Genomic DNA, 24,119 nt, shown 5'->3' with positions numbered 1-24,119 from the left:
CTTTTAGGCAAAGTGGTGAATTTTTTGAAGTGGTTTCTGATTCGTCTTTTGAGTTTTAAAACTAAAACGGTACAGTATTGTGGGGTTCGGCTTATGTACTGCTTTTTTTTCGAATCTTTTTGATTTAAATTTGGTAGCTTACCTTTACGAATTCGGAACCTATTCGTAATAATATCGTACTGCCTCTGCATCAGTTCGGACACTTCGGAAACTTTTCGGAATTAGTGAGAAAATACTTCGCGATAAATTTGACATTTGGCATTTGGCGTTATCTCGGTAGTATATCGGAATTACCTTGAGACTTTTTCATGATTGTTTTGGCACAGTTTTGGAAATATTTTCGATATCATGTTGAAACTATTTCATCTCAATATTAGTGATTATTTGATGGATAATATCGGGGAAATTTCGGTATTTCTTTGGGAACATTTGGGAATTACCTTGGAAAATTTACATGATCATGTGATGGTCCAGAATTTCGCAAAAATTTTGGAAGTTATATGTATTTCGATGCAAACCCCGTTTAACACTCTGCAAAAGCAAGATTTTCCTTGAAGAAACCATCAGTTAGTTCTAGAATAAGAAGACTTGTTTTAAATATGTCCAGGGTAAAGTTAGGTTCCTTGTAAACTGTTTATTTTTCATAGGATTCATGTTACGGACTAGTTTTGGTGACAGCTATTTCTATGTATCACATCTGATCCAACCAACCTCGACACACGAACCAAACAATAGCCAAGTAATTGGTTCTCGGTTTACTATCATATTTATAACCTCTTCGTTTTTAAGTTAGATCTAGTTTACATATAACGAAATTCTTCATTTTTCATATTTTTAGTGGAGCGATTTTTCTACAGAACCAATAAGCTCATGGAGGGCAGTTTCTGTTGACCTCTCCTTTAAATAAATGCGCAACATTGAAGGGCTTGGCTTTTTTTAATATTTACCTAATGTAGATAACTAATAGCCTCTCAAGAACCTTAAGGATAAAGGATGTGATGCTTATGGGTGCGTTCCTGAGCTGATCGGGCTAGTACCCTAATGGTGCTTTGTTACCGGAACGTATTGGATCTTTATCCAGCAAAGGACCACCAACATCGACAACAAACCCCAAAACCTTCGGGGGGTCTCGTTATCGTTAATACAACAACAACAACGCTTATGGGTGTGAAGTCATTGGCATTTTCGTGCGTTCTCGGACTCTCTTGGGCAAGAATATTACTTTTGTTTTTCTCCAGATTTGTAAAATATTGGTCTTTCGAAGGCTTTGGGGTGTATTATCGAAAATCCGTTGCTGGATATTGATGCAATACATTCCGGAAATAAGATCATGAGTCATTAGAGTTCTACCCACATTATGGCTATGGCTATGACTAACTGTGGGTTAATTTTTGCTATAAGTGTTTTGTTTTGTCTTTTTCGCACTTGAACAGAGATTTCGCTGATTAAACGCTTAACTTCTAGAAGCTGTAGAGACCAAAAGCGCACAGCAAAATATATATGACCGATGATAATTTTTGTTTACTTATTATTTTTTTGTGCACATTTAATTAACGCCTTTATTTCACAAGTGTTTAGATGCCAAGAATCACTAAATGTACTAAATGCTAAATGAGTAAAACAATTTTGACGAATCACTTGGCTCATTTCGTTATTGACTCTACAACAGAATGGCAGCTTTTGGTTTTGGATTGAGTTTACGTGCGTTTCTTTTGATCATCGCGATAAGCGCAAGTTGGAGCGCACCACAACAAAAACAAACAACACAGACAGCAGCAGCACAGGTAACACAAAAACAACAAAAAGTTGAAACAGCGGGTGTGACACGCGTACAAGGTGACTCAAATTGTATACTAAGTAATGAATTTAAACAAATAAAATTTTTTTGTATTCCTCAGATCCAAAATGTCTACAACCTATGGAGATGGGACCGTGTCGCATGAGTCTCGCACGTTTTTATTATAATTCACAAACAAATACTTGTGAACCGTTTAAGTTTGGCGGTTGTCGTGGTAATGATAATAAATTTGGTTTCTTAAAGACATGTGAAGATGCTTGCGTTTTACCAACAAAAACAGCAACAAATAATGTGGCTAATTCTAATGCTAAGCCAGCAGCAACTGTGACGATTCCAAAGACTGTTGCTAATACACCGATTTCAATCACAACAACAACAAAAGCACCGGTTGTAGCTCAAACGCAACCAAGAGCTACGAAACCTATCAAATAAAGATTGTTCTTAGTTTAGATGTCTAATAAAGTTTGATTAAATAAAAATATGAGATTAAATACTGAAAAAAAGGAATGGAATAGGTCATCTCTTGTGTCTAGTAGCACGATATCGAATGAAAATTAATGGCAAGGCACTCGTGCCTCAAAGCGCAGTGACGTGAAACTCGACAGCTTATCAATTAATAGAGTCGCTTTCACATCTACCCATCAACCTTGAGAGGCATGTTTGACTCTAAACAGCTTTCAGAGAGTAGATAGCATGGTTAGACCACTCCTAGTAGCGGCGGTTTCAAAAAATGCTCCACCAATAGTCACTTTAGTACCAGAAGGTGCTTGAAGTATCCAGCAATGGGGGGGAGGTTGAGGTCGAGGTGACGTTGAAAGGGCTGTGCTTATCGCACCAACGTGACGAGCTGTGACGATCTCTAAAATAGTGTCCAGTGAGACTCCTTATCACGTCAAAGGAGTGTTTGCGTGCGCTGTGTCACAGGAAGGCCAAACCAGCATCCAAGCTTTCCATATGGGAAGACCTTTCCAGAGTACATTTGTCATGATTTTAGTATTCGAGTTTGCACGAAGTTTATAAGAGACCACATGTTTATCTAGCGGAGCGTTTTCAAAAAGGATGTGGGCGATAAAAGTCCCCTGCTGCACTCATCTACAGTTTCCGTCAATATACTAGTGTTCAGGTAGGAGTATAGTATAGTGTTCAGGTTGAAGTGCTGGGACATCTCGTTGGGAGATTTATTGTATTCAGTGATTGAATCGAAGTGCAGCCTGCGGGTCTCAGAAAATAAAGATCCGTTACATATCTATACGCCGAGACCCCAAGTAAATAACTGTATGTTGGACTGTTCACTTAATATCTAACATGAATCCAAGACCGGCCCTTAGTATAGCCTGGATGTCTGAGAATAAATATTACTTACCCATTCATTGGCAAAGATCTCAAGTGATTAAGTGCACCGCTTAACATGCGCTACAATGATCTGAAATATTAAGTCTAAGCTGCGGTAAAAATGGACATGTAAGGGTAAAAAGTTTAGTTTTGATTTAAAACTTTGTGGTTTAAAGTGTAAAAAATCTAGATTTCGTGAAAATGTTTATGCAGGAATGGAGTTAAATTTTAAACACGAGTGATGCTAAATCACAATTTAAAAAAATCGAACAAACCTCGCCAGGCTCCGATTCGGCACCTTCAGATAAGAGCTGTGTGCTCGATCCACTGTGCTATCACATTTGTATTGTACAAAAAAAGTTTGGGAATAGATTCTATGACTTGCAGTAGTTACCACAAATGGAACTAAACAAACAAACCAAGTTTGAACTTTTGGGTTGTGTTTTAAAACCATGTGAATATGCTTTTTGTTGAGTTAAGTTGGTTTGATTGTATATTTTGTGCTAGAAAACCGTAGCACTTATTCCATTCATCAGAACGCTGCTTTCCCTAATTCACAAAACTGCGATTAAGTTAGAAATAGAAGCATACACTCAAATGGATATTGAAACTGAGACGGAGATGAAATCTGAGAATGAACCTGAAGCTGCATATGAGACTAGGCTGTTTACGTCCGTTTGAGTCTTAGCTTAAGTCTGAGACGCAAACGAAGTTTGAAACTTAGATCAAAATATTACAAACACAAAACTACCTACCAACAAATTTTCGACGGTAAAAATGCCCACTTACAAACTATTCTTAACAAGTGCTCTGAATAAAAAACCACAAATAATGCAAGTAACGCACGATTTCGGCATATAATTTATTTATTTTTATCGTCATACAACATTGTTATGTATCTAAGATAATATTTAATTATAGGGAAAATCGCAATTAGCGCGCAGTGCAAAAATTCCAAAATCGCAATTATCATATCGCTTTAAGTAGATTTGCGTTTAATGTAATCCACACTAGACTTCAGCGCATTTCAAAATTAACATATTATTTATATTGTTATATTTTCAATTTATTACTGTTCACTTAAAAAAAAAGAGCACCGCCTGAAGGCTGCTTTAGAATACGTAACCAAGCTGAGATTCACTGCACAAACACACACACCCAAGCACGATTTTGAATGTTTATGATCAACAGAACGTCTAATGCGGCAGTTACTCACGAACGTACGTACCAAAAACGTGTCAGCTGACACGACCTATCTTATGAGTGTGCAATGTAAAGAGGGAGTCATTGGTGCCGTATGTCGTATCGCTGTAGTCGTATCCTTAACGTAATCAGCTGTTTATCGTTACGACGGTAAACCAAAAACCAATTGGTTGGCTACGATACTATAATAATCGATTCTCATAAGGTTGGTCGAATCAGCTGTTATAAGGTTACCGATATGGTTACCGATAAAGCACCAATGTCTGCGGCTTAAACGAAAACTCACCGACGTTCAACGCACGTACGTACGTAGCCCGGAACGTAGAAATCAAAACAATTTTGATTTTTTCCGTAAGAACGTGTCAGCTGATCGCTCTCTCACTAGACAGAGTTGCCTAGTAAACTTTTGTGCGCTAATTTTTGACCGTTTGCAGTTTTATGCAAAAACACCTAATTAAAGTTTGAATAATTGTGAAAATAGTTCGAAATAATTATGTAAAAGTGCAGATTATAAATATGTAATCTATTTATATTTATTTATATTAATTCCAGCCTTTTACAACATCAAAAATTAAATGCATGCAAAATGGTCAATGGCAACAGTGCTTATCTGTAAACAATACACACACACAAATATATTATGTACATGTATACAGACGCCCACATGTGTTTCGTACGACAAACGTCCGTACGTACGGTAAACGCCGGTTGGTAATTGCCGCTTAATGCTTTTAACGATCACTGACGATCGCCGACGATTATAATTATTGACATTGACAAATTCATTAAACAGTGGCATACTAAGTTTCTTTTAAGAGGGGAACGTGCAGTTAATAGATGCAGTGAGCAGCGCATCTGAAACAGGGATGATAAATGGTTTTTTTCATTTTGTATCAAACGAGGAATAAAAATGTACCAAATCATCAAAAAATGTACCAAAAGTCTTCGGATGTGAAGTTGAACCAAACTAGAGCTATATTCTGCTTCTTCATCCAAAAACTTTTTTTTAGTCAAGAAACTTTCTAACACAAATTAAAGGTAGTATAGCAGGGAAATACGATTTATGAAGAAATACTTTTCCAGTAAAAATAATAAAAGAATTTTATCGATTGAAGCGTGCAATTATGTACATATGTATATACCTACACATTTTTTTTATTGAGTAAAGAACATAAAATTAATATTTAATTTAGATTCAGGTATAAAAGTTGAAAAATTGTCGCCTACATCTATACTAATAACTCATGTTTCAATCACTACATTAACAGTTCTTCTTCTTTGAGTTCTTTAAATACCTCAGTTGACAAAACTCTTTTTTTATCTAGATTATGACAACTATTGTTAGTTGATTTCATCAAGTCTTTAGTTTTTATTAAATTCGAAACTGTGTTTGTTTGAATTCTATTTCTACACTTAGTTTTAATTAAATTTTGTATAGAAAATATCCTTTCTACGTTTGGGGATGAATGTGGAATCGACAATAAGCATTGAACTATTCCGGAAATATTGGAAAACATTTGCGCATTTAATTTATTTTTAACTGATCTTAATTCTTCCCAAAAGCTGCATATATTTAAATTCTTGAATTTTTTAAGGCTCTCATGCTCTGATAAAGCTCTAAAGAATTAATTTTCTCTATTTTATCAAATGCAGATTTCGGACTGGAGTCTAAATAAGATTTTTTTATAAAACTTTTAATTGGGTAATAAGTAAATGTATGCGAATATATTCAGACTGCATTTCTATATTCACATTATTTATTTCATTTAAAATATAAGAAAGAAAAATAAAATTTATTTTATAAATAGGATTTCAAAAAATTTCAGATATAAGATTACTATTTTGAATACTGCTTTTATTTTTAAATACTTAAAGATTAAAATAATACTTGAGGGCATCCCTTGCGCAATAATTCTATCTATGACTGCTTGTCTAGAAAGCCACTTTGTGGGGGCGTATTTAGTATAACATGCATTTCTGTACCGAAATGTTCTTGAAAACTCTGAAAGTCTGCCCGCCTAAGGGGCTGTTACAAAAATGATAGTTTGCATCTTTTAAAAATTAATCAATTTTGTTGGGAAATACATCACAAGCGACCATCGAAGCTAAATTTAAAATGTGACAAACACATCCATTAACATGCAGATTTGGAACAACTTGCTTCAGCCTTGCTTGCACTCTGCTTTTTGCTCCCATCATAACCGAGGAATTGTCGGCAGTGAAACCAATAATTTTTTCAAGTGGTATTGAATGGTCTTTCAAACATTTAATAATGGCATTAAAAATACCCTCCGTGCTACTAGCGGTCAAAGGTATCAATTTTAAAAATCTATCAATGTACTTTTTATCAAAAATTCGAATCGAAACTGCCAAATTTTTTGATATACATATATCAGTCGTTTTATCTAGTTAGAGAGTAATAATTCTTCTGAAAAAATCCAATTATGGCCCTGTTATTTGAGTCATTATTTTATGTGCTTTAATTCTATTGATGCAAAATTTGTTCACAATTTTAGAATCAGTTATGCTATTTTTCATAAGCATATTTAAATTATCCATAATTGCAAATGGAAAATTGTGCTCGGCATCAAAACAACTTAACTATATATTTTCTTCGGAAAATATAAATTTTTTTTGTACATTCAGAGCTACTTTGCAAATGACTTCAAGTGTAGTGCTGTATTTTACAAAAATGTACCAAATATGTCAATGTAGTACCAACGTACTTTCGAGAAGCGAAATGTACCAAAAAAGTACAAATATACCATGATTATCATCACTTATCTGAAAAGCAGTAAAACGCCATATTTCACTTGGACACAAAATTGGCTCTCAGACTGAGAGAATCACTGATGACCTGATATGAAATTTCTCGCTCTCTGAGAGCGCGTGAAAGTGTGCATTTTTTATAATATTGGCCATAGATGCCATCATGCTCAAAATCAAATTTGGGCATTTCAGAATAACTTTTGGGTATTTTACATGGTAAAGGTTTAATTTATGATTTTCACCGAAAATTCACTCAAGATTGTGAAATGGGATATCAAAAAAATCGAATTTTTGTCAGGATTAAAATTCCGGAAAAAAATTACCCTTTTTCACCCGTGGAAAATTTATCAGTGACAACACCTTTCATCGCACTTTCGATTGGTGAAAAATTCAGCTTCTTAGTCTTCGCATTGATGTAAATGGATGCATAAAAGCCATGTTTTAGTGGAGCGTTGCAACATTCCACTTCTGACAGCTGAGATAAATTGTAGGTATACGTATAGGTTAACGCAACATGTATAATTAACAGCCTTTTGGGGACGACAACGCAGATACTTCACCTAGTGAAGTGATCTAATTTCGTAATTTCTTATAAATTTTTTGCGTTTTTTATTGTATGTGGATATATATATGTATGCACATAAACGTTTTGGTCGCATCAAAGTGAAAAAAGGGGCCTGCCGTTCATTGTTATCTTGTGCCGGTGCCAGAGCAACAAAGCAAAGCAACGCAATCGAAATATGTTATTTCATATTTTTTCACTTATCTACCACAAAATATTTCTACAAAACTTTGCCTTTTTTATAAATTTTTATAAGTTTTTTTAACCTTACTTGCTGATTTATTTGAAAATAATGAAACCGAACGGATTTCTTGGAGTTTTTTTTGGCGTATTTTAGGCAACTCTGTATCCATCTGATGTTCAAGACCCATTCTTGGAAACGAATGAACTTTTGTTTACAATCGGATGAACCATTGTTTACAATCGAATGAACTTCTAGACCCATTCCTGGAAAAGAATTGAGAGACAATGAATGATTCGTATCAGGTCATCAGTGGAGAGAATCCAGCCTGTGGAAAGAGCGGACTGCGCAGTTGTTGACTTTCAGGTACATTTTTCCAAATATCGCTATACGTGCGCCTCCTAGTGGCACTTTTTTTGATAGAGATTGGTCATTGAAACCAGTTTAAAATTTCAAGCCTCTAGCTTTCTTGGAATTGGCACAAAAATCTATGAAAAGATTTCAAACCTCGTATAATTTTTTATTATCTCAACCCGTGCTCAACCTAACTGATTTTTCCTCTCTTTTTGTAGCTTAGCGGGAAGTTTATCAAAACTTGATCGCGAAATTCCCCTTTTTGTAGCTCAATGAGAAGTATCTCAAGAATTGATCGTAAAATTCCATGTGATCCCTACGATTTTCTGAAATATCTAAATGCGTGCTACACCTGGCGAAACTTTTTGTTAGAAACGGTCATCGAACTCTGAACCAGGTTTTAAATTTCAGGTTTATAGCTCACTGGGAAGTTACTTTAAAACCGATCACAAAATTTCAAATCTGGTAGCATTTTTCGAATTATATCGATCCGGACTCAAGCTAGCGTACAGCTTTTTTCTTTTGTTGCATTGCCAAGGTGTCCTGGAATATGTGCAAGGTTTCAACTTTCTAGCGCAATGAAAAGTTACTTTAAAATCGATCGCAAGATTTCACATGTTATAAATTGATTTTCTATATACTATATATATCTCGATCCCTTCGCCATCTAAAAAACATTTTTTATCCTAAACATTACAACTAAATAGGGTTCTAAGCTATTTTCAAAGTTTCAAGTCTCTGGCTCTAGCGGCATTTTCATTTCCCTCTAATAGCTTTGTCAGCGGGTCCTAAAGTATGTTCCAAGTTTCACAAAAATCGATTGCAAGATTCCCCAAATTTTGTACTGAAACTTTCGGACAAACATGAAACCGATTATGGAGGAAGTAAAAAGGGAACTGAGCCTATGCTATACTCGAAACATCTGGCGACTTCCTGATTGTTGCAGTATCTTCCAGGTGGAGGTCTATGCCAACAAAGCAAGTTAGTGTATTGATATATATTTTTTTTTAATTTAAAAAGCATGTATAAATGTATACCCCCTGCCGACGACGTTTGTCATTAAGCCGGTTGGGCTTGACTTCCGGGCTCTAAAGCAATATAAATATGACTATATATGTAGATAAGTAGAGCGACAATTTGTTTATTTTTTTGCTAAAAGTTTACTCCAATTGATAATTAAGACTCAGTTCAACTTACTTAGCTGAATTTGCACGAAACCTTACAACCGTCAATAAGTGGGTTTAGGTTTTTCAATTACCCGTTGAACTCTATGATAGATGACCGAGCGATATCTGATATACAGGCAATGTAAAGTTCCATAGTGCCTGATTCATCTCCGATACTCCTATACCTTCGGCTTCACTTCTGGTGTGCCGGTGTTGACCATTCCGCTTCTCAGGTGGTGCTGCCAGCCAGCCAGCTCTTTTTAAATCCTAATTTTCCTTGATGATGCTACGTTCATCGGCCGACTGCTGTCGTTCAGTCTCCCAGCTGTTGTCGTACGGATCCTCCTATGGCTTACCTCAGTTGTTCGTCTACTCTAATCGTTATCCTAAATGCTGTCACCAAAAAAGTAATATCTGACATCGTCGGCCCCTTCAACTACTCCATTCGTCGACTGATAAGCCATGCTACCTCATTCTCTAGCTGCCTATTCTAGTGGTACAAAAAGCTGCTGCTTACCCTATTTGATCTTAGCACATAAATGCTGTGCCTTTGGGACTTCTGCTGGATCCTGTATTGTGTGAGTACTTTTGGCAAAACCCACGGCATATAAGACATCCTTCTATGAAGTAATTGATGAATCGCAAATCGTTTTTGAGTGTTTAAATACTTAATAGTTAAGTAAGCACAACTAAACCTTAATTGCACAAAATTTGCCGGTATATGCTGTCGGTGCTAACTTTTGCGCATTATTCACACCTGCTCGCGAATCGTTTATGCAAACCGAGCCACACCAAGAGATTACTCGCATTAACTACTAATGAGTTTGTGAGTTTGCACTCTAAACTGTTGACAGACTGAGCTGGCGCTTCTTTACGTCATTTAGCCCCCGATCATACATCACTTTTATGGACTGAGGGTAAATACAAAATAAATGTTCGTACGTGAGTATCGTAATAATTGTCACGCATTTACCTAAATTAAATAATAAAAAACAAAAACTTAATACAAAATGGACGCATTACTTTCGCAAATCGTAGCAGTGTAAACGGAAGTGTGAGGGCGGTGGAGTTGATCGCTTCGATTACTCATTCAACGTGGAAGTACTTAAATCGTTTAGAAGTCGTTCAGAGCATTCATTGTGCAACTAGAACTTCGACTGCGAACAGCAAGTTTTAAGTGAATTTGTGTGGTTTTTCCGGGTACTACGATATAAATTTTATAAGTTTTTTTTTAAATTTTAATCAAAATGAAATTCGTACTAGTTTTGTATTTTATTGCTGGTTTGATTGCAACACTACATGCCGCTGCGGTAGATAGTGAGACTGCGAAACCCAAACCAGCTGATGCCGACTCAACAAGCGTTGCACCAACCGAAGCCTCAGATGTCGTAGAAGGTAAGTTGAAGTGTGCGTTGGCGAGCGAACGTAATTTTTTTAGAGTGAAATCTAAAAGGGTCTGTCAATAGTGCTCGCATAAGTGACACCTGTTGGAGTGGCGCCGAAAAATTGTTGGTCAGGTCTGAACTTGTTATAAAGTATTACAGTTGGTAGATCCAGTTCTGATCAGGGGTACTTTTTCTGCGACGTTTGGTCATGTTTAGGGCTACTCAACCTAAGCTAGCTTTACTTGTGGAAAGGGCGGGAGAAGGTAGAGAGATGTGTACATTCCTCAAACTAGATTCTTCCGCACTAAACAACTTGCTTTCCTTTATGAAATTAAGAGGCATCGAGATATCCATCATCACTACCTTTACCAGAAAGTGATGAATCAACTCCTCTTCCTCTACATTATATCACCTTCTGAAGAGAGCTTGTTTGTATACGTCATCTTCGAAGCATCGGTGTGATAGCTCAGTGAACTGTAATTGTGCTGGGAAGACCACTTGTTTAGTAGGAGCAAACAGTTCGTTTTTTTTCCTATCCAAATATGGTCATAAGGAACTTGAGACCGCACAAACTCACCGATTGGTTTAGGGCAAGTTCGTTGCCCTAGTAGTGCATTCTTCGATTGTCCTTCAGAAGACACGGAGATGTGCAATGAAAGTCAGAAAGCTCAATATTTTGGCACGATATCTGTATTTTTTATACACATTTGAGCAGAGCTCACAGAGTATATTAAGTTTGATTGGATAACGGTTGGTTGTACAGGTATAAAAGAATCGAGAAAGATATACATATATTTCCATATATCAAAATCATCAGGATCGAAAAAAAATTTAATTGAGCCATGTCCGTCCGTCCGTCCGTTAACCCGATAACTTGAATACATTTTGAGGTATCTTGATGAAATTTGGTATGTAGGTTCCTGAGCACTCATCTCAGATCGCTATTTAAAATGAACAATATCGGACTATAACCACGGCCACTTTTTCGATATCGTAAATTTCGAAAAACCGAAAAAGTGAAATAATTCATTACCAAAGACAGATAAAGCGATGAAATTTGGTAGGTGAGTTGAACTTATGATGCAGAATAGTAAACTAGTAAAATTTTGGACAATGGGAGTGGCACCGCCCACTTTTAAAAGAAGGTAATTTAAAATATTTGCAAGCTGTAATTTGGCAGTCGTTGAAGATATCATAATGAAATTTGGCAGTAATGTTACTCCAATTTCTACATGTACGCTTAATAAAAACTAGCAAAATCGGAGGACAACGCCCACTTAAAAAAAAAAAAATTTTTTTAAAGTAAAATTTTAACAAAAAATTTAATATCTTTACAGTTTATAAGTAAATTATGTCAACATTCAACTCCAGTAATGATATGATGCAACAAAATACAAAAATAAAAGAAAATTTCAAAATGGGCGTGGCTCCGCCCTTTTTCATTTAATTTGTCTAGGATACTTTTAATGCCATAAGTCGAACAAAAATTTACCAAAATTTGGTAGGGGCATAGATTTTATGACGTTAACTGTTTTCTGTGAAAATGGGCGAAATCGGTTGAAGCCACGCCCAGTTTTTATACACAGTCGTCCGTCTGTCCTTCCGCATAGCCGTTAACACGATAACTAGAGCAAAAATCGACATATATTTACTGAACTTAGTTCACGTACTTACCTGAACGCACTTAATCTTGGTATAAAAAATGAACGAAATCCGACTATGACCACACCCACTTTTTCCATATCGAAAATTACGAAAAATGAAAAAAAATGCCATAATTCTATACCAAATACGAAAAAAAAGGATGAAACATGGTAACTGGATTGGTTTATTGACGCGAAATATAACTTTAGAAAAAACTTTGTAAAATGGTTGTGACACCTACCATATTAAGTAGAAGAAAATGAAAAAGTTCTGCAGCGCGAAATAAAAAACCTTTGAAATCTTGGCAGGTATTACATATATAAATAAATTAGCGGTATCCAACAGATGATGTTCTGGGTCACCCTGGTCCACATTTTGGTCGATATCTGGAAAACGCCTTCACACATACAACTACCACCACTCCCTTTTAAAATTCTCCTTAATACCTTTAATTTGATACCAATATCGTCCACCTATAGAACTAAGGCCCACTCCCTTTTAAAATACTCATTAACACCTTTCGTTTGATACCTATATCGTACAAACAAAGTCTAGAGTCACCCCTGGTCCACCTTTATTGCGATACCCCGAAAAGGCGTCCACCTATAGAACTAAGGCCCACTCCCTTTTAAAATACTCATTAACACCTTTCGTTTGATACACATATCGTAAAAACAAATTCTAGAGTCAACCCTGATTCACCTTTATGGCAATATCCCTAAATGGCGTCCACCTATAGAACTATGGCCCACTCCCTCATAAAATACTCTTTAATGCCTTTCATTTGATACACATGTCATACAAACACATTCCAGGGTTTCCCTCGGTTCATTTTCCTACATGGTTATTTTTCCTTATGTTGTCACCATAGCTCTCAACTGAGTGTGTAATGTTCGGTTACACCCGAACTTAACCTTCCTTACTGGTTTTAGATTCTAATGCTCTTAAGGCAAGCTGGCTGTCGAGGAAGAGTGCTACTTTGGTCTCTCTATGAAATAGAGACCTCCGCCTGGAAGATTCTGCAAGTATCATGAGGTCGGTATGCTTCGAGAAAAGCCCAGCCTCAGCTTCTTGATGCATTTTTAAGCCGTCTGTGCAGACTGTAATATAGGTACCTATCGTACAATAGTCCATATCACTAGCATTCTGTCAGTATTGATACTCTTCCTAAGATGGGATTGGGATAAAAAATGAAAGTTTTTGATAGTTTAGCGCACTGCTGAAATATAGGGAAATATCGCTCACAAAAATATCACCCTCGTTGTAAGAACTTCAACTTCAAAACTCGCCTACAACTAGAAAAGTTCAGAGATGTCTTAAAATCTTGTTGTTTGTTTTTTTTTCTTATATTACCTACTTAATTCATTCCTTCTAATTATTTCTCCACCAGAATGCCATCAACCTAAAGAGACTGGTCGCTGTTTCGCGCTCTTCTATCGTTATGCCTACAATGTGGAGAGCCGTCAATGCGAGGAGTTCATCTATGGCGGCTGTAATGGTAATCGAAATAATTTCGAAAGCAAAGAGGAATGCGAGAAAAAATGTCTGCCAGTCGACCCAGCAGAGCATAAAGAGGAGAGTAAAACTGAAAAAACTGAGGAGAGTAAAACTGTAAAAAAGGCAAGCGATGAAGCGTCAGCTCCGGTGGTACCACCTGCCGTCGTACAGCCTGCAGTAGCAGCTTAAATTTTTTGATAGAAGAGGGGAGTGCAATTACTTTTTCTAAATAATGATGAATAAATATTTTTGGTGTTGTTAATTTTATAAATTATGAATTGCATCCATATATGTAAGACTCCTATATTGCTACGAAAGACTAGGTACATTCCCAAACATCATAGTGCCGATATATTGCTGTTTAAACGTTTTTGTTTTTGTATTTAATATTCGATTTAAATTTTTTCTTGTATAACTTATGCTGCTACATTCACAAAAATTTTATAGGCTGTCTTGTTTTGATTTCGAATTCAAAACACATTGCGAGCATTTTCTATATATGATTGGATCCTTGTTTTGTTGATCATCAAAAATTAAGCAAATGCCACTGAGATATCTTAGCTTTAAAGTTAGCTCCATTTCCTACAGGGAATAAATGCATTAGAAGCTTTTCTTCATCCTACATACATAAAAATCGAACATTAGAAATTAAAAATCTATATCTAAAATCTAATCTAAATGTCTAATATATATTTGTCTCTAGGACGATGATACGGATCTAAACCTTCTCAAAGCATTTGTCGAGGTTCAGGTTTTATTTCGCGTGCAGATAGTGAAGACTTTTGAAAATGCAGGAAACATTTCGGTATCATTTCCTTACTATCTCAGGGATAATATCGGTAGTTAATGTAGATCACGGGATTTTTTCGGTATAATTTTGAGTTGGAAACAAATTCGGTGTCGAACCCTGTTTTAATATTATTTCGGGACTATTTCGTAACTATCTAAAGAGAATTTCGTAACTGTTTTAGGAAAAATTCGGCATATTTTGGGACTGTGTAGAATAGTTTCATGATTCTCTCCGAGTGCATTTTGCGACCATTTCAAATCCCTTTGGCACTATCTCCGTATACTTGGAACCCGGTATAATTTCAGAGCTGTTCTAGGACCAAGAATTATAGAATTTTTACGGATCATTTAGGCGCTATTTTAGCATGATTTAGAAAAAAGCGCAGAATCAGCTTGGAATTATTTCGGCGCGACTTTGACAGGATTGTTCAGGTATAGTTATAGATCGTTTTCACGATCGTTTCCGTACTATATCAATATTGTTTCGGGCCTATTTCAGAACGATTTTGGAACTATCTCTCGATCATTTGGCGGTTGTTTTCCAAACAATTTCGATGGGAGTAATCATTTTGTGAATGTTTTCCGAATCAATTCCTACTATATTCGACTCATTTTGGGATTAATTTAAGGATCATTTCGGGCCTCTTTCAATGGGAAATATATTTGAGTTTCATTTGAGCTAATTTCGAGATTGTTTTATTTATAAATTCCGAATAATTTGGGAGCAATCAGCGTTTTGTTTCCCATGCAAGCAACGTTAACCGCCCCTTCGACCTATTTTTCTTTAATTGATGTTTAATCGTTTAAACTGGTTTTGGCGTCCAAAAAATTGCCAACGAAGTTTCTCCGCTGAGCTAACTGGCATCTAATGAAAACACCAAGGGAGTTCAAATCTTTTTCCTACTGGCCTTCCAGCGGATTGGAGAGTGTCCTCTTCCTCTACTACGATAGGAGTGTCCCGATATGCGACTTTCGGGGCGTAGTATCTTTTTACAGGGTAATTTTGCAGTTTTGCTTAAGCAAAATAGTTTTAGCAATTTAAAAAAAAATTTTTTTTTACAAATATGTAAAAAAAATATTAACTAGAGCTCAAAATCTTACGCAAAATTTCGAAAATTCAATACACGAATATCCAGTAAAATTTTAAAACTTTCATTAAGAATTTCTCTGAGTAAGCAGTTTTGTAGATCATTGTATTTTAGTGTAATAAAGTGGTTACTTACTCCTCTAAACAGTTTCCTTATTTTTCACAATTTGTTTTGTAAGCTAAATTGAGCTTTCCTCTATACAAAATTTTTAACCAAATATTTTTATAAGGAAGAAAATGGTAAAAAAAATTTTGGGAATTAAGATTAACACTTTGTTGCACTCAAATTCAATGATCTACAAAACGGCGTATTCAGAAAAACCCTAAAAATTCTTAGTGAAAATTTTACTGAAAATTCGAGTTTTGGCGAATTTGGCCTAAGATCTTGAACCTAAGCTTATATTTATGTTACTATATCAAACCCATGATCGAAACAGCGATCAACTCAAAAGATCGCACGGTTCAGAAAACTCGTAAAACTTACTGCCTCTTCCATATGCGTCAATGCAATTCAGAAGATATTGCATTGGTAAGTCCGGAGATACTCATAACTTCAAAATTTCATATTTTTGAGTTAGCTTCACATTGATCTATGTGTGCGATATATTTGTAAGTGTTTTTGTGTTCTTAAATTGTGAAAATTATTTTGTAAGATCGCGGGTTCGAATCGAGCTCAAGGCCTAACAATAATAATGATAAAATAATTATTGTTAGGCCTTGAGCTCGATTCGAACCCCCGACCTTACAAATCCGTAGGCCGATATAACAACAAAAATTGAAAATTATTTTGTTTAAATATAACTAGTTGTAAACTGCAAGTGCCAATACTTTTTTCCGTGAGGTATATGAACGGAAAGGAGAAAAAAACTGCCTAGTATTCAGCTAAAACAAAAAAATAAGTCTCAAAATTTAGAAATAAAATTTATATAAAAAATATTTGACATTTTCCGATGAAAAGCATTTTTTTTGATCATAATTCGACATTGAAGATGTAAAAATTTAAAATGCTACACTTGGGAAATGTTGCCTCGTGTCTGCTAGTCTTTTTAATAAAAAAAAAACCTTCTTGAACTTTTCATTAGAATTTATTTTGACATTTTAATAATGAATGTGTTGTGTGTACTATTTACATAATTACTTATAATGTCACGTTTCTTAGTCTATTTTTACTTTTGAGTGTATGTATTACTAATATCGAGTGAGTATTTTTAAGGCTACATTTGCTTATAACTTTATAAAATTTTTATTTTAAGTAAATTATTTATGAAGTATATATTTTTCATAATAACTTATCGATTTTTTTATAGGTATATGTTTTTCTTTAAGAAAAATATGATTTCTTCTTGCTTCTCGCCTAGCATAAATTTTGTAGCGAGCACTCTGTCGTCAGCCTTGCAATGCTCGATCTTGTTTGTTATTATTATTTTTTTTTTATTTATGTTTTTTTTCATTTACTTGTAGAGCTAACGATTTTTTCTAGAACACCAGCGAGAATTTCGTCACCCGAGAAGCGACAACTTGGCTTCGAATTTCGAAGTTTGTAGGTCTCGCGAACTTTTCGCTTGTGCTTCAGAAGAAATCGTAAATTCTATATAAAACCGCGAATGCAGCGATAAAATTGAATGTCGAGAAGCTGGCGAGAAATTTCCTCGACAAACTCGAGGATTCATAAGCTCTATTTGCTTGTAGTTTTGGAAAACAGGAATAATCAACAAAAACAGTAATATGTAAGTAAATGAAAGAAGTTTATAGATATAAAGCTACGACATTCAAAATTAAAAAAAAACCTAAAACAATTAAATAATTAACATAATTACTGTTTCACACATTTTTAAAAAAACAAAAACCTTACTCGATGAGGGCAGAAAAAACTGTTGGACTATACTTTAGGTTTGTAAGTTTTTATATAGTACACTGAAAGAAAAAGACTGGTAAAATCAACCGAAATACGGGTCAATTCAACCGAAGTTTATGCCAATTTTTATCCATCGCAACAAGATGTTGAATCAACTGCGCACAAATGGTTGATACGTAACTGATCGTTTTAGTAGTCAAATGAAAAAAAAAGTTGTTGCGACAGCTTTGTACGAAAGTACATATGTTGCGGCATTTGCAAGGCAGATGAGTTTTCACTGAGACCTTTTCATGGCAGAAATACACTGGGAGTGCTTGCCGAACAGTGCCGAGGGGCGACCCCGCTTAGGAAAACTTTCTTCTAATTGAAAAACCTTATTTCTAAAATTTTTATGTTGTTTTGCCCGGGGTGTGAACCCAGGGTCTTCGGTGTGGTAGGCGGAGCACGCTACCATCACACCACGGCTGCCGCCAGATACATACGTAAATATGTGCATACATATAGTACACAGCATACATAAGTGCAAAGTAGAGAGAGCAGTGAGCGTAAAATTCTCTTTGAAATTTGCTCAAGTATTGACAGTTGATCGCCGTTGAAATGACCTGTAAGATCAATTGTGTTAACAGAAAATCAGTTAGATTGATTAGGAATCTGTCAATTTTACAAAATTTTGTTAACTTAAGAGCGACAATTTCTCTTCTGTTGAAATGACTAAACTAATTTGTTCGCTTGACAAAGAACTCGGTCGAATTAACCATAATTCGATCAATTTCACCGAATCTCCGTTAAGTCAAGAACAACAGAACCGATTTGTTGATTTTACTAGCACCATTTCTTTCAGTGTAAATGTAATAATTTAATAAAAAAGATTTTATAAACGAACTAATAACGTACTCAAATTTACATACATACATTTATGTTGACAGCTTGTTGTTTGTTGAGCTAATTGACTAATATCAATTTCATACAGAGCGTTAATGAAATAATTAGTCACGTTTTCTATATTAAAGCCCTTATTGAACTCAATCTTCCATACAAAATACTAATTATCTCATTATTGCTTTATTGAATACCTAATGGAGTCAACACAACATTTATGCATAGTTCCACACGCATTTTATTTTGATTGCCTAAATAGTTAAGGAGGAACACCTGCTGCTGTTCATGTTAAATATTTTTTGAAAAAGCGTAATATTTTTTTTCGGGGCTGCTGGCAGCTGTTCGCTTAATGAAGCAAGTAGCCCTGTGTGAAAAGGAAAACTTAGTTATTTCATTAAACAAAATTGTTATTCGATTAATTTTCTGTGTGAAATTAGTATAATATAAATAACTTTTTTTTTCAAGTATGTACGTAATTAATTTTTTCTTTTGAGCATATTTTTGTATTTTTTGCTTGGTTTCATGTCAAATATCTATTTTGCGCAAAAAAGATTGCTAACTTTATTGAGAATTAACAATCATTACAAACTTTTTGCCTTTAACATTCTATTTAAAGTTTTGCCTATATGCAAACTTATTTGTTTATGAATTTTTATATAAAGTCCATTCAGTTTGCTGCGCACGAATTATTTGAGCAATTAAAAGTATTGTGTGATTTTAATATTACATTTGTGCATTATCTGTGCCTTTTATTAATCAATCAATTGTTTATACATACAATATCTATTTTTGTTCCCAACCCACTTAGATAAGTATGGTTTACATTTATTCATTGTTACCTACGAATTTTTATTTATATCTATATACATCTTATAAAATAAACTCGCTAAATTTCGGTTTAATGTAATAACTCAGCACAGCATTTAAAGTTTGAAATATTTACTAGAGTTCTACAGTTACAATAAACAAAATAGTTGATTCCTTTCTAATATAACCAGAATTGTTTAACCATAAATTACATTTTTCATAAAAAAAAGGATGTGTGTGTGTTCGCTGCCAACCGTTCATTCAAATATGTGCTCATCGAGAGCTTTCCACCACATCATATGTTGAATTAGATCAAAGGTTGAAAAAGGCATGCATGTAAGTATGTATGTAAGTATGTACGCACTTTCATTTCATATCGTTTCGATTTTGGCGCATGCATCAGCTTCTTTTCAAAATATGTTTGTTGTTGTTGTTGTTGTTGTAGCGATAAGGTTACTCCTCGAAGGCTTTGGGAGTGTTATCGATGTGATGGTCCTTTGCCGGATACAAATCCGGTACGCTCCGGTAACACAGCTCCATTAAGGTGCTTGCCCGGCCATCTCGGGAGCGATATATATGGCCACATTAAACCTTCAGGCCATCCCTCCCTCCCCACCCCCAAGTTCCATGGGGAGCTTGGGGTCGCCAGAGCCTCGTCTGTTAGTGAAACGCGATTCGCCGCTCGAAGGTGAGGTTGACAATTGGGTTTGGAAAAGCTATATATTGCGCTGGCAACCTGTAAAGGTTGCGCTACACAACCCCTTGAATCTGGTATTTTAGTCGCCTCTTAAGACAGACATACCTACTGCGGGTATATTCTAACCCCCTAACCCGCTGGGGGTCAAAATATGGTCGGACGAGTGCATGCCTGACGGTTGGTATCTAAGTAGTGGTTTTTGCATAGTCTACAAAAAGGAGGAACCTGTAAGCTGATAATAAATCTACTATCGATTAGATTCTCACGCCAAATCTTGGAAAAAAAAACCGTGAAAAAGAATTGACACACATCACCTCTTCGTTGAATTTACAGCCGAAAGCACGAAAAGGAGTGTTGCCTATATACCGCTATATCTCAATTTGGTTCCCCGCAAAACGTGTACGGCTATTCAAAATGACGCTGAAGAACACAATGAGCTCAGTTACAATTGGGAACGACCGCTCCGAATCCGTTCGAAAGTAAACGAGGTTTCGTGGGATTTTTTAATTTAATGCTGAAAAAAATAATGCAAGTTGCAGAGCTGAAACGCTTTGAAACTGTATTTTATAAGAGTAAGCAATTACTGGCGTATGCTGACAACATTGACATCGTCGGCCTAAATACCCATACTGTTAGATAAGTTTTTCGTTAGAATTGGTAGACGAGATAGGGTTAAAATCCACTCGGCCGCCAATGGGTAAACATGGCTAGACTGCGTGGCCTAACTTTATATTTATACCTATATATTCTGTGAGTGTTTTAGCGACTGAACTCCTCATAAACGATTGGACCCATTTTGATGAAATTTGTGTGTGTGTTCAGTAATAAATCTTGTATGTAATAAATCTTCAATTTATAGTTTCGGCAGCCTGTCGAATAGGTTAACCTTATAGCGGGAGTGGGAATGGGTTCGGAAGTGGAGTAGGGATAAACTGAATAAGAAATTGAGGAGAATAAGAAGACAAACGTATACATATATGAATTTGAACCAGACACGTTAACTTTAGAAAGATGTAAGGAGTTCCCAATAGTTGCTGTTGTTGTTACACCGATAAAGGAGTTCCCGCCGCGTATACCACGCCTCATTCCAAACTCAAAACGATTTACGTGTGTTCAAAAGATATCGGGAATTTTGAATTTTTGCGGGTTACGTATGTATATTCGAATTTAAATTCTTTTGTGATTGATCGAATTATGGTTAATTCGACCGAGTTCTTTGTCAAGCAAACAAATTAGTATAGTAATTTCAACAGAAGAGAAATTGTCGCTCTTAAGTTAACAAAATTCTGTAAAATTGGCAGATTCCTAATCAATCTGATTTTCTGTTAACACAACTGATCTTACAGGTCATTTCAACGGCGATCAACTGTCAATATTTGAGAAAATTTCAAAGAGAATTTTACGCTCACTGCGCTCTCTACTTTGTACTCATGACGATGGTGCAAAACAAAATAATGAAGTGTATATTTAATGTTTAATGTGTGCCAGCAAATTTGATGTACGCAAATTGATGTTCGGGGTTAGTAAGTCCATACATATGAATGTATATGTATCAAGCATGCGTATTTATGTATTCACATATTTACGTATGTATATGGTAACATAGGCGCTTTCGTACAAAGCTGTCGCAACAACTTTTTTTGTTCATTTGACTACTAAAACAGTCAATTACGAATCAACGATTTGTGCGCAGTTGATTCAACATCTTGTTGCGATGGATAAAAATTGACAAAAATTTCGGTTGAATTGACCCGTATTTCGGTTGATTTTACCAGTCTTTTTCTTTCAGTGTACCTATTCAAAAAAAAAAAAAATGGCCAATAGTCGAATCACCGTTAGAGAAGTATTAATGATTTGGGCATGAGACAGGTCGCCGCGAAATTCGTACACTCAGAGAAAAAATCGTTCTAAAACGAACGAAACAAGTTCAAAATTAAGAACATTCGTTGACAAAATGGAGTGGGAAGGTGATTTTTCCAATTAGTGCCCATTTATTTATTTATTTTTATTAATAATAATTTTTTTGTAATTAATAAAAAATATTAATAACAAAAAAGCTATTATTAAAGTGTTGTATTTCACATTTTAGTGCACACGAATTATACCATTTCTTTTTTCTTGAACTTAATTTAAGAACATTGTTCTTAATTTAAGAACATTGTTCTCATTAATAGAACATTTATTCATATTTTAAGACCAGCCGTTCTGTTTTCAAGAAAATGGTTGTCAGTTCAAGAACAAGGTTGTTGTTTTGAGAACAGATCGTTCGTTTTTCAAGAACAAAAAAGTAAGAACATGAAAAACTTGAATTGAGTCCGGTGGTGCTGGATTTTAGAACGGCGTTCTTCTCTGAGTGTACCAAAATTGCTCAATTTCGAAGCGACTTTTTGGCCAAAAACAACACACTAATGATGCTGCAGGCACCGTATTTTCCCGATCTGGCCCCCTGTGATTTTTTATTGTTCCCTAAAATGAAAAGGCCCATAAAAGGACGACTGTCGAGATAAAAACGGCATCGAAGGAGGAACTGAACAAGATAAAAAAATTATTTTTTGAAGTGCTTCGAAGATTGGAAAAACCGTTGGCACAAGTGTATAATATCCCATGGAGATTATCTTGAAGGGGCAAAATAGATATTCATGAATAAATAAATAATTTTTGTGATACCTTTTGAACACACTTCGTAGTGTGTCTCAAAAAATTAATGATCAAATAATTTAAGAGTAACAATTGTAAATAAATATTTGAGGGCATGCTTAAGCCCTAGATACCTTCTAGTAATAATAACATATTTTCTATATGTACACGGCCGAGTTTTCAGAAATTTGGTGGATTCGCCCATATGTTGATTGAGATTTATAATAATGAAACGTAAACTTGAATACAACACTTGAAAAACTAAATATCTGATTACGCTTACAATCACTTGCATCTAAACAAAAACCTAATTATTCGTACTTAACCTACATTAAATAGTATTGCATCAGATTTCTCTATGTACATACTGTTTCTATATATGTATGTATAATCCACTAGATAGTAGCTTTATTACAGATTTTACATAATTAAAAAAAATTACAAAAACCAGTCGCCTTAGCAGCTTTTCGTCGTAGGGCTGTCCCGAACTCGGTACTTGAGTGACTTTTAAAACAGTGATTTGCAACCGCTATTACTTTTACGAGTACAATTATTCGCTCTTCGTTATCATACCGCTAGCTTTGCTAACTGCACTGCCGATGCAGCCATTCGAATTTACCCCATTCGTGGTGCACTTGGGTGGTGTATCTTGGCGATGTTGGTTAGCAGCGGACGTATGAGACGGCGTAATTGGTGGAGAGAGTTTATGTGGTTCTTGCTGCTGCTGCTGATGTTGTTGCAAATGCAGTGCTGCCTGTGACAATTGATGTTGCTGCTGTTGTTGTTGTTGTTGTTGATGATGATGATATGCAGCATTCTGCGCATCCAGTAATGTCAAACTAGCTATGCTATGATGGTTACTAGCAGCCGCAGCAGCTGCTGCAGCAGCGGCCGCCGCCGACAAACCATTCATTGTGCTTGCTGTCATATCTTGAGCCGATTCGTTTTTCAGACGCATACCATTGTTATTGTTATTATTTATATTATTATTGTTATTGTTAGCAACAGCTGCTGCAGCAGCAGCGTGTGCATTACTTAGCGCAGCGGCGGAATGATGATGAAATGAGAGTGGCGGCAAATGTAGACCAGGAAAGGCTAGACCAGCAGCTGCTGCAGCGTGTAGCGATTGTAATAAAGCGGCGGAATGTTCTTGCGCTTTGCGACGCAATTCTGCTACCGAACTGGAGCGCGCATCGTGATTATTATGTATTGACTGAGCAACAATGGATGCGACAGAGCTGGGTGGCGAATCGGGTGAACTGTTTGTTGATGGCGCCGAAGGTGTGTGAGATGTAGTGGATGAGGCTGCAGAAGCGGCAGCAGCAGCTGCAGCAGCGGCGGCGGCGGCAACTGAAGAAGCGCCTTGTGGCGGCGGTGGTGGTTTTAGCGAGCAGCAAGAGCAGAGGCCTGGAAATGGCGAGACACCTGCAAGAAAAAGAAGAAATGAAACGAGTTGCGTTGATGAAACAAGTTATTC

General features: G+C 35.8%; 2 protein-coding genes across 11 annotated transcripts in view; one reads left to right on the top strand and one right to left on the bottom strand.

Moving 5' to 3' along the window:
• The first annotated feature begins 1,593 nt into the window (after positions 1 to 1,593).
• LOC137241899 (carboxypeptidase inhibitor SmCI-like) lies at positions 1,594 to 14,162 on the top strand. The gene is made up of 4 exons (XM_067769254.1): positions 1,594 to 1,836; positions 1,899 to 2,222; positions 10,602 to 10,760; positions 13,785 to 14,162. Exons 1-4 carry the CDS (start codon positions 1,671 to 1,673, stop codon positions 14,078 to 14,080), a joined length of 945 nt encoding a protein of 314 aa, XP_067625355.1. The 5' UTR covers positions 1,594 to 1,670; the 3' UTR covers positions 14,081 to 14,162.
• Positions 14,163 to 17,174: 3,012 nt separating this feature from the next.
• The window catches only part of Drgx (Dorsal root ganglia homeobox), a 251,495-nt gene continuing 244,550 nt past the window's right edge, over positions 17,175 to 24,119 (bottom strand). For all 10 annotated transcript variants that reach the window (XM_067768580.1, XM_067768576.1, XM_067768578.1 and 7 more), the window contains one exon: positions 17,175 to 24,067. In XM_067768580.1, the coding sequence (XP_067624681.1) occupies positions 23,193 to 24,067 (875 nt within the window). In that variant the 3' untranslated portion in view covers positions 17,175 to 23,192. The remainder of the gene's footprint in view (positions 24,068 to 24,119) is intronic.

The sequence above is a fragment of the Eurosta solidaginis genome, chromosome 2 (genome assembly GCF_040869045.1).
Source record: "Eurosta solidaginis isolate ZX-2024a chromosome 2, ASM4086904v1, whole genome shotgun sequence".
Taxonomy (NCBI): Eukaryota; Metazoa; Arthropoda; class Insecta; order Diptera; family Tephritidae; genus Eurosta; species Eurosta solidaginis.
This window is presented reverse-complemented; position numbering and strand designations above follow the sequence as displayed.